Source organism: Capra hircus, chromosome 10, assembly GCF_001704415.2.
Source record: "Capra hircus breed San Clemente chromosome 10, ASM170441v1, whole genome shotgun sequence".
Classification (NCBI taxonomy): domain Eukaryota; kingdom Metazoa; phylum Chordata; class Mammalia; order Artiodactyla; family Bovidae; genus Capra; species Capra hircus.
Genome location: NC_030817.1, coordinates 17,700,024 through 17,718,249, shown reverse-complemented (window position 1 = coordinate 17,718,249; position 18,226 = coordinate 17,700,024). Strand labels below are relative to the sequence as shown.

The following is an 18,226-nucleotide window of genomic DNA, read 5'->3' as shown; positions in this document are numbered from 1 at the left end:
ATTAGCAGATTGTACAGCTTAAATGTACATACTGTTAATATGTCAATTATATTTAAATTAAGCTAGAAAAAGGGAAAAAAAAAGATTAGCAAAAAATATGATTTTTTTCTGTGTTTCCATGTCTGCCTGCAATGCGGGAGACCTGGGTTTGAACCCTGGGCTCGGAAGATCCCCTGGAGAAAGACATGGCAACCCACTCCAGTATTCTTGCCTGGAGAATCCCCATGGACAGAGGAGCCTGGCCGGCTATAGTCCATGGGGTCGAAAAGCATCAGACATGACTGAGCGAATAAGCACAGCACATAGTATTTTGTATTTCTTTTATACCACTTAGTCCAATCTATCTTGATATTATATTTATCATTTGTCTTATCTCCCCTGCTAGATGGTAAATTTTTTGAGGCATGAATAGTATTGTACTTTGTATTTATTGAAGTACAAGATACAGAGTAATGCTCAATAAATCTGTGTTAAATACTAAGTGGGTCTTTCATTTAAAATGTAATTGAAGGAATATCAAGTTTTCTACTAACTAGATGGGAAGAATCCTTTCACAGTGTATATGTATATCAAATCATTGTGCTGTATACTTGAAATGGCATACATTTGTCAACAATGGGTTAGGAAGATCCCCTGGAGAAGAGAAAGGCTACCCACTCCAGTATTCTGGCCTGGAGAATTTCATGGACTGTGTAGTCCACGGGGTCGCAAAGTGTCAGACACGACTGAGCGACTTTCACTCACTCACTCCTCGATAAAGCTGCAAAGATTTCTAGAAAGAATATCTAGTTTTGTTTTATATGAAAATATAAAACTGAACCAAGTTAAGTTCCTTAACTTTTCAGGAACTCTCAAAATAGCCATCCTGAGGTGTAGGTATACGTTCTGAATCAAAGTGAACGAAGAACCAGTTGTTCATGTTTGATTGGGCCTTGGTGTGAATTTTTTTTTTTAAAGAACAATGTTGCCACCTAGTGGAGAAATGGATTTTGGACCTTTCGAAAGAGGGTGGGCCAGGAAAACTTAAAATTCAAAAATAAAAGATCCTTGCTAATGTGAATCATAGGGTGGTTCTGTGGAATCCCAAATATGGAAGAATTAAGGCAGGTGTGGGGCTCACGACTCAAGGGGGAAAATTATACTGTGCATATAGAATTCAATATACAAATTTAAAAGAGGCTAATTAACTTTAGATTGCTAAATGTATTCAAAGCATAAATTTAAAGAAAAAGTAATTTCCATCTACCTGATTAACAAAAGGAACATTAACCTTATTTCTTCACTTACATATTGTGAACATTTTTCAATGCTATTATGTATTTTTCTATAAAACCTTTTGACTGGATGCATGGATTTCCTTTGGGTAGATATACCATGATTTATTAATTGGTTCCTTGTTGGATATTTGGATTGTTTTTCTAATTTTTCACTATTATAAACCAAGGAACATCTGAATAACAAAATATTTTTCTATATTTTTAATTGGTTTTAGGATAACTTCTTGGAAGTTACAGTGAGATTTATAGATTAAATTACAACATGAACTTTAAGGTTTTTAATATGCATTGCCTAATCATCTTTCAAAAGATTTCTTTATTAATTTACAGATTTGGGGGGAGTCCAATGGCAAATGAAAGGTTTACTGCACCCTACCCTACTTAGACAGTAGACTTCTCCACACATTTATATATTGACAGTAATTCTGAAAGTCTTTCACAGTATGAGGCCTTTTATAAATGTATAAAAAATACAAGAAGAAAGAAGAATATCTGAAAGATCATATGATATGGATCAAATGGAGTTTAATATTGTTACGACAGAGATCACAGTAAGGAAAATTGTTAAGTATAAGGAAGGACAATATTAGAAACAATAATAATGATTCTGTGAAAATCCACAAGACCTCCTAGAACTAACACCAAAAAAAGATGTCCTTTCATCCTAGGGAACTGGAATGCAAAAGTAGGAAGTCAAGAGATTCCCAGAGTAACAGGCAAGTTTGGCCTTGGAGTACAAAGTGAAGTAGGGCAAAGGCTAACAGAGTTTTGCCAAGACAACACACTGGTCATAGCAAACACCCTCTTCCAACAACACAAGAGATGACTCTACACATGGACATCACCAGATGGTTAATACTGAAATCTGATTGATTACATTCTTTGTAGCCGAAGATGGAGAAGCTCTGTACAGTCAGGAAAAATAAGACCTGGAGCTGACTGTGGCTCAGATCATCAGCTCTTTAATGTAAAATTCAGACTCAAATTGAAGAAAGTGGGAAAACTACTAGGCCATTCAGGTATGACCTAAATCAAATCCCTTATGATTATACAGGAGGTGATGAATAGATCTGATAGGGACCAGATCTGATAGACACAGAGTGCCTGAAGAACTATGAACAGAAGTTTATAACATTGTACAGGAGGTGGTGACGAAAACCATCCCCAAGAAAAAGAAATGCAAGGTAAGGTGTTTGTCTGAGGAGGCCTTACAAATAGCTGAGATAAGAGAAGTGAAAGACAAAGGAGAAAGGGAAAAATATACCCAACTGAATGCAGAGTTCCAGAGAATAGCAAGGAGAGATTAAAAAAAAAAGCTGTCTTAAGTGAACAATGCAAAGAAATAGAGGAAAACAATAGAATGGAAAGACTAGAGGGTCTAAGAAAATTGGAGCTATCAAGGGAACATTTTATTCAGAGATAGGCAGTAAAAGACAAAAAAAAAAGTAAAGGACAAAAACAGCAAGGACCTAACAGAAGCAGAAGAGATTAAGAAGAGGCGGCAAGAATACACAGAAGAACTATAAAAAAAAAGCTCTTAATGACCCAGATAACCACTATGGTATGGTCACTGACCTAGAACCAAACATCCTGGAGTGTGAAGTCAAGTGGGCCTTAAGAAGCATCACTATGAACAAAGCTAGTGGAGGTAATGAAATTCCAGCTGAGTTACTGTCACCCTGCTTATTTAACTTATATGCAGAGTATTTCATATGAAATGCTGGGCTGGATGACTCACAAGCTGGAATCAAGATTTCTGGGAGAAATATCAATAACCTCAGATATGCAGATGATACCACTTTAATAGCAGAAAATGAGGAGGAACTAAAGAGCCTCTTGATGAAGGTGAAAGAGGAGAATAAAAAAGCTGGCTTAAAACTCTACATTCAAAAAATGAAGATCATGGCACCTGGTCCCATCACTTCATGGCAAATAGATGGGGAAAAAGTGGAAACAGTGTCAGATTTCATTTTCTTGGGCTCCACAATCACTGTGGACTGTGACTGCAGCCACAAAATTAAAAGACACTTGTTCCTTGGAAGAAAAGCTGTGACAAACATAGACAATATATTAAAAAGCAGAGACGTCACTTTGCCGACAAAGGTCTGTCTAGTCAAAGCTATGGTTTTTCCAGTAGTCGTGTACAGATGTGAGAGTTTATGTGAGACCATAAAGAAGGCTGAGTGCAGAAGAACTGATGCTTTCAAACTGTGGTAATGTAGAAAACTTGAGAGTCCCTTGGTCAGCAAGGAGATCAAACCAGTCAATCCTAAAAGAAATCAACCCTGAATATTCATTGGAAGGACTGATGCTGAAGCTTAAGCTCCAATACTTTGGTCACTTGACGCAAAGAGCCTACTCATTGGAAGAGACTCAGATGCTGGGAAAGATTGAGGGCAAGAGCAGAAGGGGGCAACAGAGGATGAGATGGATATGGATGGTATCACTGTCTCAATGGACATGAGTTTGAGCAAGCTATGGGAGATGGTGAAGGACAATGAAGCTGCAGTTCATGGTGTCGCAAAGAGTCAGACACAACTTAGTGATGAACAACAACAACAATAACCTCTGTGTTAAATGGTTGTTACTATTCTAAGTATTTTATGTATATTATTTGTTATTTAATCCTTGCCACGTCTCTATAAGATAGCTTCTATTATTATCTTTTTTCTACCCTGGAGACCTGAGACTTAGAGAAGATAATGATTTGCCAAAACAGCTGGTGAGAGAGGTAACAGTTGAACCTTGGGTCTGTCTGATGGAAAGTCCTTCTCTATTGCCTTTTTTTTGTGGCATGAATGTTAGATTGAGCATACCTATTTCATCTGATTGGTGCTTACCAGTAAATATAGCCTTCAGAATCAGAGTTATTTAGCTCAATTTTTTTTCTTTTGCCTAGAAGAATTTTATGTTCTTTTTAGTCTATGTAGTTTTAGAGGATAGAAGGATCTATCTATGAGAATCATAGGGAGATACTTTTTAGATTTATACTAGGAAGAATTTTCTTAAAATGAGAACTCTTAAAGGGTAGCCTAGGAAATTCATATGATTTGAATTATTGGCACTTCTGTCTCTAGATATTTTTCTCATAGGAAAGATTCCTGTTAAGTGGGAGATTTGTATAGTCTGACTCCTAAGATTCCTTCCAGCTCTGAAAATTATGATTCTGTGAGTTCATGTGTTTAAAATGAAGATATTTGGTGGGGATGAGTATTATAATAACTTATTTGAATGTTCTGAGAACTGTTATTCATGAAAAGCTTTTTAGAAACTCAGTACTCATCTTGTAAGTGAAAGTATAAGTTGCTCAGTCGTGTCCAATTCTTTGCAACCCCATGGACTATACAGTCCATGGAATTCTCCAGGCCAGAATACTGGAGTGGGTATAGCCTTTCCCTTCTCCAGGGGATCTTCCCAATCTATAGACATTTATGAGAAATATGGTACTCGGAGGGAGGGCATGAGGTTTTTCTGTGTGTTCAAGATTAAGAGGTAAATGTGTGACAGAGAATGTTTCTTGACTGAGAATGTTCCAGGGATATGCCCCAATCTGGGGCTTCCCAGGTGGCTCAGTGGTAGAGAGGATACTTGCCAATGCAGGAAATGCAGGAGACATGGGTTCAATCCCTGGGTTGGGAAGATCCCCTGGAGAAGGAAATGGCAACCCACTCCAGTATTCTGGCCTGGAGAACCCTGTGGACAGTGGAGCCTGGTGGGCTACAGTCCATGGGGTCGCACAGTCAGACACGACTGAGCAGCAGCCACAGCATACCCCATCCCACCCCATTTCCTATTGACCATTCTGTGTTTTTTTTTGTTATTTTAATTTTAGCTAAAGGAGGATTTAAGGAACACAGAGCGGAAACATCAGGAGACTCTTAGAAGACTGGAAGGCAAGTTTTTTGAAGAAAAGGTACAACATATTTGCATTAATTAGTAAATATTGTGTGTACTATAACAACATAAGTGTATTTGTATGTATTCTGAGACATAACTTTTCATTTGGGCATTTTATTATAAGAAGATTATCTACCCCAGATTATCTCACTCTTAGTTAGACATTCTTGAAATCTTCAAGAGGGATTGTCATCTGAGCAAGGCTTCAGGACACATTCCCCCCCACCCCAGCTTGGTGTCCCCTGGTGGAACTAAAGCTGCAGGTACCACTTTCTATAGGAGAGGTGGGCTTGGAGAGGTTCCTGTGGCACATGTGAAGGCCTTCCCTTAGTCAAGTTAACTAAGGATATTAATAAAAGGGGCTCAAAAGTATTCTTTAGCATCGCAAGTTTCTACATTTCTCTGTGCATCTAAAATTAATTCTCCAAATTATGAGAAGTACTTTGGAACACTTCTCTTCTACAGAATCTTCTCAGAGTCCCCATGGTTTTACTTTAATTCTTTTAATTTTTCTTTAATTTTTCATCCTTAGGAAATAATTAAATAGATTTTTTTCACAAATTGCTGGGCATGTAGGGAAGTGAAGGTGAGGCAAATAAGTACTCATGTCAGGTTTATATAAAAGGATTTGCTTTAAAAAGTGGCTCTCAGTTTCTAGTTTGTGTACTGAATAACCTGGGAGTGGGATAGAAGCAGAATCTAGATATAACTGTATTAAAAGAGCCTATTTTCTTTTAGCATAGACTAGAAAAAGAGGCCGAAAAGAAGATAATAATGCTGGCAGACAGAGCCCACCATGAAGCTGTTGTGTAAGAGACCACTGCCTCCTTTTTCTTTCCAGTAGCCTCTCTCAGCTCTTTGCTAACCTTTTTTGCTCTTATCATGTTTTCTTCCCTCTTCTCTCCAGGTTTGCTTCCTTCACATTTTCTAGTTTACTTTTCTTCTCTCTGTGTCTCCAACTCTTTTCCTCACGTCCTGTTTGTAGCAGCAGAGTGTGGAGGGGAGAACTTGGGCTTTGAAGTTACACTTTAGTTCTCAACATGTATGCTGACTGTAGGAAGATTTCTTAAATTTTTTGAAATTTAATTTCTTCATCTAAAAATGGTATTAATAATGCCAACTGTGCATGGTTATCATGAGGTATATTAGTGGAAGTAACTGCGTTGTGTTAATGCATAAACTAGGTCTCGATGTGTTAATGTGTTGTCGCTCAGTTATGTCTGACTCTTTACATGAGCTATAGCCAGCCAGGCTCTTCTGTCCAAGGAATTTTCCAGGTACGACTACTCGAATGGGTTGCCATTTCCTTCTCCAGGGGATCTTCCTGACCCAGGGATCAAACCTGAGTCTCTTGCGTCTCCTGCATTGGCAGGCAGATTTTTTGCCACTGTGCCACCTGGTAAGCCACCAGGTCTCAGTGGTTTATTTCTAATCTAATGTGGGTCTGACAGCTGTACTCCAGGGGTGGTTCAGGAACCTGGGCTGCTTCCATTTTGTTCTTTATGTCCAGTCACATGGACAACGAGAGAGTATGGGAAACACATACCTGCCCTTAACTCCCCTGGACTAGAAGTAACATATCACTCTTCACTTTTCCGTTGGTGAGAACTTAGTTTTTAAGATCCCCACCCAAGTATAGAGTACCCACCATAAGCTAAATAAGTGTTGGTCATTATTATTTTTTATTATTATTATTATTTTTGTTGCCCACGTGCCTTACAGGATCTTAGTTCCCTGACCAAGGAGTGAACCTGGGCCATGGCAGTGAAAGCTCTGAGTTCTAATCACTGAACTGCTAGGAAATTCCCAATGATCATTACTATTAATGTTAGAGGATAAAGCAGTCACTGATCTACTTTGGTAATATTTAAAACTTAGGTCTGTGTTTTGGGGTCTTTTAGGCAATTGAACAACGCTGGAAGAAGTGTTTTTAAAGAGAATATTTATCTCCAGAAAGCTCTCACATACCATCTGAAGGAAGCTGATGCTCTACAAAAAAACTCCCAGAAGTTGCAAGAGACTCAGACTTTCCTTTCACAGCAAAAGGTTCCCATTCTCATTTAAACTTTCTTGTTTGTTTTAAAGACTGGGTTGGTGAACAGTAAGAACTGAGTATAGTAATAGGACAATAGGGCCATTTTTCTTCTGTCTGGTTGATGTGTTTTTCTTACCTGAAAAGTTAATTACTGAATAATTTACAAGAAACTTTAGATTTGGCTTTATAAAGAATATCTCTGAAACATGAATGTAACTCCTGTGCTCTAATACATTTGTATTCATTTTATGTTGCTTAGAGTTGGTCCCTGAATCACTTAGGAATAGGTTCTTAGCTTGTGACTACAGTGGTTTCCCCATGTAAGGGTATATTCTCTCCTTAAAGGAAGTCTGGAGGTAAGCAGTCCAGAGCTGGAATGCCACAAAGTTAGCAGACACTTGGGTTCCTTAACTTTGTTCTGCAGCACATGGCTTATCTCCAGAGCCACTCCATGGCCCCCAGCAGCTGCTGGAGCTCTCACAACAGGGAGGGAGAAGAACAAGAAGGAAGACAGTATGCTCCTCCCTTCAGAGGTTTTCCTGAAAGTCCTATACACATTTCTACTTGCAGCTGTTTCATCAGAGCTTATTCACATGGCTTTGCTGAACTACTAGGGAAACTGGAAGTTTTCATCTGGGCTTAGTGCTTTTCTGAATAAAATTAGGGCTTTATTATGAAGTATAAAATGGAAAATGGACACTGGGACAGGCAACTAGCAGATTGCCACAGTTGGCAGTATGTAGTTGTTAAATTACTATAGTAATTTTACTGTATAGTCTTATTGGGATATTCTTTTGATAATATAAAATACTGAAGTTTTCATAATTTTAGAAGAAGGAAAATGCCTTGATTAGTAAAATTTGTGGTCTTTGTTAAGTCCAGAAAACGACTCGATGTTTCTTACTCTTTATGCACAGAAGAGCAAAAATATCACCATTGCAACCTGGCCTCAAACTCAAACCTCTGAAAGTAATGGAAATTAGTGAGTAAATTTTATGTTCTGAAATTAGTTAAAAAAAAATTCACACCTCCCTCATCTTTCTGTTTTAGGAGATCAATGATCTGTTGGTTAAAGAAAAGATAATGCAACTTACCCAGCAGAAATTACAAATCCAAACTCTGCAGAAGAAGGTAGTAAGCCTGGAGAATGCTCTGGTTTGCATGACCAAAGAGTTTGAGACTGAAGTTTTAAAACTGCAGCAACAGGCAATGGTAGAGAACCAAGCAGGTCAGGTTGAAATTTTCAAGCTGCAGCAGCTTCTTCAGATGAAGGACAAGGAAATGAATCGAATAAAGAAGCTGGCCAAGAACATACTAGATGAGAGAACAGAAGTGGAAAGATTCTTTTTAGATGCTCTACACCAAGTAAAGAAACAGATCCTATTTAGCAGAAAGCATTATAAACAGGTAGCACAAACTGCTTTCAATCTTAAAATGAGAGAGGCATGTGCAGGAAGAATGGAATATCCCAAAATCCGAACGTTTGATGGCAGAGAACACAGCACCAATAGCGTGAATCAGGATCTTATGGAGGCTGATAAATGGTACTAATGATGCTTTAATATTTTGTCTTTTGTACTGCTTTTTTTTTTTTTGCCCTTTAGAGAAATAAAAATCCTGACAAGTTCAGTTTTACAGTATCTAAGTATTAAATAGATTACTCAGTACGTTACTTGAGAAGAGAAACTGTCTTTCTCATCTTTGTAACCCCTATGCTTAGCATAATGTGTGGGGTCTTCTTAGTAGATTGTCTCCCTGCTTCGTATGACAGAGACTTGTCAGAGGGATTGTTTGTTCCATTTTGAATGTCATTGTAATATCTTTTAACATGTTCCTTTCTTCCGTTTCCTGTAAATTTGTTTCAAAAGTTTGATTAGATTCAGGTCAAACATTTTTGATAAACATACTTTCACAAATATTTTGTAATATTCCCCTTACTATTCTGAGATGAAATTCGTAGGTAATAATATCTAACCAAACCTCTAATTTAAAAAATCAACATAATTCTTTGTTGTACAGAACTGTCCTGGGATTGGAGGACACCCAGTAGTGCCCCTTCCACCACTGTTGTAACCGAAAGTCCCTACACGTGTCTAAAGTACACTGAAGAGATCTGCTGCCCCCATGATGAAGGCAGTAGAATGACTGAGACAGTTGCAGACTGTATACCCCTGGAGAAGGAAATGGCAACCCATTCTAGTATTCTTGCCTGGAGAATTCCATGGACAGAGGAGCTTGGCGGGCCACAAAGAGTTGGACATGACTGAGTGGCTAACATGCACAGGCTATATACAATAATTAATTGTTTCCTGTTAGCATTAATATGTTTGAATACTTTCACCCTATAAACCATGGATTATAGTACATTTTAAATATTACTCTGAAAAAATTGTTTTATATCTTTATGCAATTAGATTCTTCAAGGGCCTTAAGAAATCTTAAAAAATCCCTACTACCATGCACTTAACATCTTATTAAGAGGGGTTCCAAATGTATTTTCTGTTTTAAATTATTTTTTAATGGGCTAATATGAAAGTTCTTTTAAATTATATAGCTGTCAGGAAGGTTGGACATGGCCAGCAACTCTTCTTCAAAAATGTCCATACTATAAATTTTTATCTTCTTCCCATATTTGGAAGTCTATTAATAACACTATTACTATTACACTATTATAATAATAGACTTATTATAATAACTACTACCAGAGGTTTACTATACTTTTTTCTATTTTTTATTTAATAAATCAAGCAAGTTGAATCCCCACTGTATATAAGGCAATTTCTTTTCATTTTTAAATCTACTGTATATTAAGTGGTATATAGGTTTTGAGAGGAAGGTACATAAAATGACTCTCTACATTATTATTGCAGAAACTAGACTCTTCTTATTCTGCCTTCTGAGCAATTAATCACCTTAACCCTAGTGTTCTATTGCACCTACCAGGAAAGCAGAAATTGTAGTTAAAATGTTACAGTATCTGCTGAAGAGGCAGATTGGGAAGGACAAAGTATATGGTGATCACAAGGCAAAATCTAAACTAACCCAACTGACATATATGCAAATGTTTCTTACATTCTACATCTATACTCTATCTACATGTTAGCCAACTTCTGTAAATAGCAAGTAGACTATAAATCCTTTAGAAAAGTTATGGTATAGATAAATACTTGCCTGGAAAGCTTAGCTATAACCTTATTTGAAGGTAAGAAATAGACTAGATAAGTTACATGTTATTTTATATATTTACCTCTCATCACTCTATTTTCATATAGCAAAATATCTAATACTAAAGACATGCTAAAAGGAATTTATCAGTAATTGCACCAAACAACTATTTTTTCTTACTTCTTTTGTCTTTGTGTTATCTGGATACATAATTTTGCCTCACAACTTTCTATTCTGCTTATTTGCTTAACGTTTGGGCACAGATTTTTTTTTTCATGTTGTTACAGTTTTTATTTCATTTTAATGACTATGTAAAACTTCAAACTGGCTAGCATATTGATATGCTTTTCAACTATGGTTTTGTAATAGACATAGTTTGCTTTGTAGTCATTACATTTGGGAACATCGTAATATTCAGTTATGATTTGGAAATGTTCTTTCTTTTTTTTTGGAAATGTTCTTTTTTCATGTTTACATATTTTATATTTTTTAAAAAGAGATGCTTACATTGATCATACTTTTTTCCATTTTTTTCTTTGAAATTCTTTAGGACAGATATTGAAGGAAATGTGGATATTGGAGATTTGACCTGGGAGCAGAAGGAGAAAGTCTTGAGATTGCTCTTTGCAAAAATGAATGGCTTTGTTCCCAGGTAACTCCCTATTTCAGTAGTGAAATACTAGTTTTCTATCAAACCTAGAAACCATATAGAAACAGTGAATATATTCTTAATTAGAATTAAGAGAACGGGAAACAAGCAGAAAATAAAACAAGGTCATATTGCAGAGCTACTGCAACTCCCAGAGATAAAGAATGGGAAATGTGTAAGTGAGCACCAAAACAAAAGAGGAATTAGAATTAAAGGGGAGAGAAAAATTGATTAATCTTAGGTGTTTAAGCTAATGCTTCCTAAGAAGGTATAACATTGCTCAGCTGAATAAGTGGTAACTAAAGAGAAGCATAGCAATTGTTAAGATTCAGTTGGTCTGCAAAGATAAGTAAATGATTACAAAGCTGAATGTTAACCATGGGACTCTTTAATACCAAAAAAAAAAAAAAAAAAAAGGACCTAGAAAGGAAAACAGAAAACCACAGTTACTCCAAATAATTATTTTTAATGATTAGTTTTACTCTCTTTTTTCACATGTTTTATCAGTGACTGTAACCCTGGTAATGAACTATAAAGTGACTAAAATCAACCACTTATCAACTGATTGTTAAATGCTTGGCACCATGGTACTGTAGGGATTCAAAAGAATTAAAGGACATTGCCTTTGATTTCAAGAGCTTACAGTTTGATTTCCCAAAGCCAAGCATAAAAAGGAAAATTAGATGGCACAATAAAGTGTAATTGAAGTGCAGACAGTTTGTCAGTGGGCTGGAGTAGTCAGGGAAGACTGAGAGGGCAACTTTATGGGTGCCTTATAGGATAGTGGTAAAGAGTGAGAAGGGTAGAGAGAGTGAGGAGGGCACATCAGGCTAGGACTTAGTAGACACCATGAGAAAAAGCCCAGAGGGAGGACTGGGTGGAGGGTATTTCAGTTCAGTTCAGTAGCTCAGTCTAATTCTTTGTGATCCCATGGACTGCAGCATGCCAGGCCTCCCTGTCCATCACCAACTCCCAGAGTTTACTCAAACTCATGTCCATTGAGTTGGTGATGAGATCCAACCATCTCATCCTCTGTCATCTCGTTCTCCTCCTGTGTTCAGTCTTTCCCAGCATCAGGGTCTTTTCCAATGAGTCAGTTCTTCACATCATGTGGCCAAACTATTGGAGCTTCAGCTTTAGCATCAGTCCTTCCAATGAATATTCAGGGCTGATTTCCTTTAGGATTGACTGGTTTGATCCCCTTGCAGTCCAAGGGACTCTCAAGAGTCTTCTCCAACACCACAGTTCAAAAGCATCAATTCTTCAATGCTCAGCTTTCTTTATGGTCCAACTGTCACATCCATACATGACTACTGGAAAAACCATAGCCTTGACTATATGGACCTTTGTCCGGAGGATATTTAGGCAACACTAAGGAGAAACTTCCTGGCTTGAGGAAATTTGGTGATGATAGAGAGTAATTCAGTTCAGTCACTCAGTTGTGTCCGACTCTTTGCAATCCCATGGACCACAGCATGCCAGGCCTTCCTGTCCATCACCAACTACTGGAGTTTACACAAACTCATGTCCATTGAGTCAGTGATGCCATCCAACCATCTCATCCTGTCATCCCCTTCTCCTGCCTTCAAACTTTCTCAGCATCAAGGTCTTTTTAAATGAGTCAGCTCTTCGCATCGGGTGGTCAAAGTATTGGAGTTTCAGCTTCAACATCAGTCCTTCCAGGGGACACTCAGGACTGGTCTCCTTTAGGATGGACTGGTTGGATCTCCTTGCAGTCCAAGGGACTCTCAAGAGTCTTCTCCAACACCACAGTTCAAAAGCATAAATTCTTCAGCATTCAGCTTTCTTTATAGTCCACCTCTCACATCCATACATGACTACTGAAAAACCATAGCCTTGACTAGACGGACCTTTGTTGGCAAAGTAATGTCTTTGCTTTTGAATATGCTGTCTAGGTCGGTCATAACTTTCCTTCCAAGGAGTAAGCGTCTTAATTTCATGGCTGCAGTCACCATCTGCAGTGATTTTGGAGCCCAAAAAAGTAAAATCAGCCACTGTTTCCCCATCTATTTCCCAAGAAGTGATGGGACAGGATGCCATGATCTTAGTTTTCTGAATGTTGAGCTTTAAGCCAACTTTTTCCACTCTCCTCTTTCACTTTCATCAAGAGGCTCTTTAGTTCTTCTTCACTTTCTGCCATAAGGGTGGTGTCACCTGCATATCTGAGGTTATTGATATTTCTCCTGGCAATCTTGATTCCAGCTTGTGCTTCCTCTAGCCCAGTGTTTCTCATGATGTACTCTGCATATAAGTTAAATAAGCGGGGTGACAATATACAGCCTTGACGTACTCCTTTTCCTATTTGGAATCAGTCTGTTGTTCCATGTCCAGTTCTAACTGTTGCTTCCTGACTTGCATACAGATTTCTCAAGAGGCAGGTCCGGGGATCTGGTATTCCCATCTCTTTCAGAATTTTCCACAGTTTATTGTGATCCACACAGTCAAAGGCTTTGGCATAGTCAATAAAGCAGAAATAGATGTTTTTCTGGAACTCTCTTGCTTTTTCGATGATCCAGCAAATGTTGGCAATTTGATCTCTGGTTCCTCTGCCTTTTTGAAAACCAGCTTGAACATCTGGAAGTTCATGGTTCGTGTATTGCTGAAGCCTGGCTTGAAGAATTTTGAGCATTACTTTTCTAGCGGGTGAGATGAGTGCAATTGTGCAGTAGTTTGAGCATTCTTTGGCATTGCCTTTCTTTGGGATTGGAATGAAAACTGACCTTTTCCAGTCCTGTGGCCATTGCTGAGTTTTCCAAATTTGCTGACATATTGAGTGCAGCACTTTCCCAGCATCATCTTTTAGGATTTGAAATAGCTCAACTGGAATTCCATCACCTCCACTAGCTTTGTTCATAGTGATGCTTCCTAAGGCCCACCTGACTTCACATTCCAGGATGTCTGGCTCTAGATTAGTGATCACACCATCGTGATTATCTGGGTTGTGGAAGATCTTTTTTTGTATAGTTCTTCTGTGCATTCTTGCCACCTCTTCTTAATATCTTCTGCTTCTGTTAGGTCCATACCATTTCTGTCCTTATTGAGCCCATCTTTGCATGAAATGTTCCCTTGGTATCTCTAATTTTCTTGAAGAGATCGCTAGTCTTTCCCATCCTATTGTTTTCCTCTATTTCTTTGCACTGATCACTGAGGAAGGCTTTCTTATCTCTCCTTGCTATTCTTTGCAACTCTGCATTCAAATGGGTATAGCTTTCCTTTTTTCTTTTGCTTCTCTTCACAGCTATTTGTAAGAGTAATTAGTAATTAGAAATAAAGTTTAATCTACGGGTTGAATTATGATGAGCCTTAAAAACCATGCAGAAAATTCTGAACTTTGTAATATAGATTCTGGAGTAATGCAGCATAGTTTTCTTCTCTGCCTTGGAGGAATACAAAGAACAATAAGCCATACTCTTAGATTCTTCTATTGGAAGGGTTTGCGTCATTGTTCTGAGGTGACCTTAACCTAGCACAGTGACATGTATGACAGATTGAAGGACATACATAGAACTGGGACCAGCAGAAGCTGCTGCACAACTCTGGGCATGTGTGGTGTTTAAGCAAGAGTGGAAGCAGTTGGAATAAAGAAAAGAAACAGACACACTAAGGAAGGAGAAGCAGGGTGTGGTGATAAAGAATAAAAGGAATATAGAGAAGAAAGTAAATGCTTAAGATTTTTAGCTTAAGAGGGCTTCCTTGGTGGCTCAGCCAGGAAGATCCCACGTCTTGGAGCAAATAAACCTGTGCACCACAGCTATAGAGCCTGTGCTCTAGAGCCTGGAAGCTGCAACTGCTGAGTCCATGTGCCTCAACTACCAAAGCTGCTGTGCCCTAGAGCCCGTGTTCCACAATAAGAGAAGCCACTGCAATGAGAGGCCTGCATACTGCAACTACAGAGTAACCTCAGCTCGCCACAACTAGAGAAAGCCCATAGAGCACAGCAACGAAGATCAGCACAGCCTAAAGAAAAAAATTAATAAAAAAAAAGATTTTTTGTGTAAGAAGTGAAGGTGGTATGAAAGGCCAATGAAAAATATGGAAAGCCATACTTTCCATATGAAAAATACGGAAACATTTCCATAAACATTTATGGAGATATTTAAATTTTTATTTAATCCATCAATTCATTTACCATAATACATACTGAATGTCATCTATACTGGAGAAGGAAATGACAATCCACTCCAGTATTCATGCCTGGGAAATCCCACGGACAGAGGAGCTTGGTGGCTATGGTCCATGGGGTCAAAAAAGAGTCAGACACGACTGAGCGACTAAACGACAGTTTATTGAGGATATAGTGTTAAGCAAATAAAGACATCATGCTTGATTTCAGGGAGTTATGATCTACACGGGAAGAAAAATATTGTTCAAGTCATCACACAAAGAAAAATACCACTCTGACATAGGTTCAAAGGAGTGGTATTTAATGGTAAGAGAGCCCAGATAGTGAAAGTGGAGTGACAAAGTTGGCTTAAAGCTCAACATTCAGAAAATGAAAATCATGGCATCCAGTCCGATCACTTCATGGCACATAGATGGGGAAACAGTGGAAACAGTGTCAGACTTTATTTTTTGGGGCTCCAAAATCACTGCAGATGGTGATTGCAGCCATGAAATTAAAAGACGCTTACTCCTTGGAAGAAAAGTTATGACCAACCTAGATAGCATATTCAAAAGCAGAGACATTTCTTTGCCGACTAAGGTCTGTTTAGTCAAGGCTATGGTTTTTCCTGTGGTCATGTATGGATGTGAGAGTTGGACTGTGAAGAAGGCTGAGCCCCAAAGAATTGATGCGTTTGAACTGTGGTGTTGGAGAAGACTCTTGAGAGTCCCTTGGACTGCAAGGAGATCCAACCAGTCCATTCTGATCAACCCTGGGATTTCTTTGGAAGGAATGATGCTAAAGCTGAAGCTCCAATACTTTGGCCACCTCATGGGAAGAGTTGACTCATTGGAAAATACTCTGATGCTGGGAGGGATTAGGGGCAGGAGGAGAAGGGGACAACCAAGGATGAGATGGCTGGATGGCATCACGGACTCGATGGGCATGAGTCTGAGTGAACTCCGGGAGTTGGTGATGGACAGGGATACCTGGCGTGCTGCGATCCATGGGGTTGCAAAGAGTCGGACATGACTGAACGACTGAACTGAACTGAACTGAACTGAGCCTAGATTAGGGGAGTCTGACCTAATTGAGATCAGGAAAAGTCTCTGAGGAAGTAAAAGCTTGAGCTGATCTCTAAAGGGAAACAGGAACAAAAGGGAGGTGGAAAAAGCATTCTAGACAGAAGATATACAAGTAGTATTTTCAGTGATGAACTGGAAATCAACATCATCCTAATTTGAAAGTGGGCTTCACAGAGTTACAGTTTTAGTAGGTTGATTTGTAAGCAAATAAAGACACACCCCACTCCTAAAACTTGTCTTCAATTAGGTGCATATGAAAGCAGCATAACCCCATTCATAATCTGACTATATTAAATAATCCAAAAATAAAGCAGATTCATTCAGGGAGAAACCGAATACTCAGAGAGATAATCAATAGACAGAATGTGGGCCATCTCAGAAGGCGAGAGGGCCTATTTTCCTGTTCTTAAACTAGATTTCCCAAAGTATTAGGAAAAATTTTCATACTGGGTCTATCTCCATTGGGTAATTTTCTTGTGTTTTGATCTTCTTTTTGTGGGAAGGGAATTTTTGGGGCTTGCTTTTGGTCAGTACTCTGGTTCAACCTTGCCCATTACAATTAATATCTATTGTATGAATATCATGATTTATCTTCATAAATATTTCCATTTCTTAAAGTCAGTGTCTCAACTTTAGGAGAATGTAAGTTTTAATTAACTTGCCTAATATACTTGCCTCTATGTGTGTATAATAGCATTTTTGAAAATTAGAAACCCATCCAACTGGAACATTTCCCTTTAGCAGTTTTAAAAGTGTAGTTGAAATACATGGCATGTGACGATGTTGCCTCATTGTTAACATATCCCCACTATAGGAAATACAGCCAGAGTTCTAGACCTCCAGTTCCAGACTATGTTGTTCCTGACGATGAAACAACAAAGGAGTCTGGGTAAGCTCTCTTGACAGTCAATGAATGTGAGCCTGATCACAGTGGTGGTTGTGCACATCTTAGACATACAAGACTTGAGTGAGAATAACAAAAGTCTATTTTTTGAACCAAGTTCCATGTGTGTACAGTTGTTGACAAGTCTCACTTTGTCATTATTGTAGGGATGAAAGTAAGCTTCAAGATCAAACGTTCATCACCCAGCAAGTGCCAATCTTAAATTCTACTGGTGAACTGTTGATACGCAATATTCAGAAAGGATCACAAGAGTCTGACACAGTAAGGAGCTGTAATCTAACCAACAATACGTGTAATTCTTTCTTTTCCTCATGTAGCTTCTTCAAAGTCACAGTTCTTTTCTCTACTAGCCAGTTCTCAGGGATCAGTGAAACAAATAATAACATTAGTATGAGACTGTGGACTTTTTTTTGGATTGTGGACATTTTAATAACAATGTCCATATTAAGGAAAGCATATATTTAATACAAATGCATATTTGTGCTTTGTGTGGAAAACCTATAAATTGCCATTTGAAATATATAGCCCAGCTAAAATATGTACTATCATTTATGTAAGAATAAACATAATGACCATGTACCTCTTGGGTTTGTGCAGAGCTGGGAAGCTTGAGTCACTACAGGCTAGCAGATAAAGGCATTATAAGGAAGTATGATACCATAAAAAAACAACAAAACAAAAACAGGGTTTCTTTTCAAGAGCTTTTTACTTGTAATTTGTTGTACATAATCAATTAGTACAATGTAGAATCTGAGAAATTTCAAATGAGGCCACTTTTTTAGCTGCTACTAGCATGAACTGTACAGATTTTTTTTCCATCTAAGAAATAAGAAACTCTTCTGAGCAGCAAATAGCTAGCCAAATGAGTTGATTCTAATTATAGCAACACAGTTCTGACGAGTTAGTATTTCTTAAAGAGTGATTTCCCTTATATGTAAGGAAAACTTAGGTGTCTCTGGGATTATATTTAATTCCACTTGGAATTTAGACAAAAATGACCTTTCATTCAACCCAGCCTGTAGTTGTTGGACTGAATTAAGTATTACTATCAGTTACCAGCTGTAATAAGAGATAAAACAAGGAGCATTCTA

General features: G+C 38.1%; 1 protein-coding gene across 1 annotated transcript in view; it reads left to right on the top strand.

The window, feature by feature from the left end:
* The window catches only part of BBOF1 (basal body orientation factor 1), a 29,398-nt gene extending 11,727 nt beyond the window's left edge, over positions 1–17,671 (top strand). Inside the window, exons 5-11 of the mRNA XM_013967298.2 lie at positions 5,110–5,190; positions 5,913–5,983; positions 7,076–7,220; positions 8,260–8,753; positions 10,925–11,026; positions 17,046–17,120; positions 17,282–17,671. Of these exons, the coding sequence (XP_013822752.1) occupies positions 5,110–5,190; positions 5,913–5,983; positions 7,076–7,220; positions 8,260–8,753; positions 10,925–11,026; positions 17,046–17,120; positions 17,282–17,600 (1,287 nt within the window). The 3' untranslated portion in view covers positions 17,601–17,671. The remainder of the gene's footprint in view (positions 1–5,109; positions 5,191–5,912; positions 5,984–7,075; positions 7,221–8,259; positions 8,754–10,924; positions 11,027–17,045; positions 17,121–17,281) is intronic.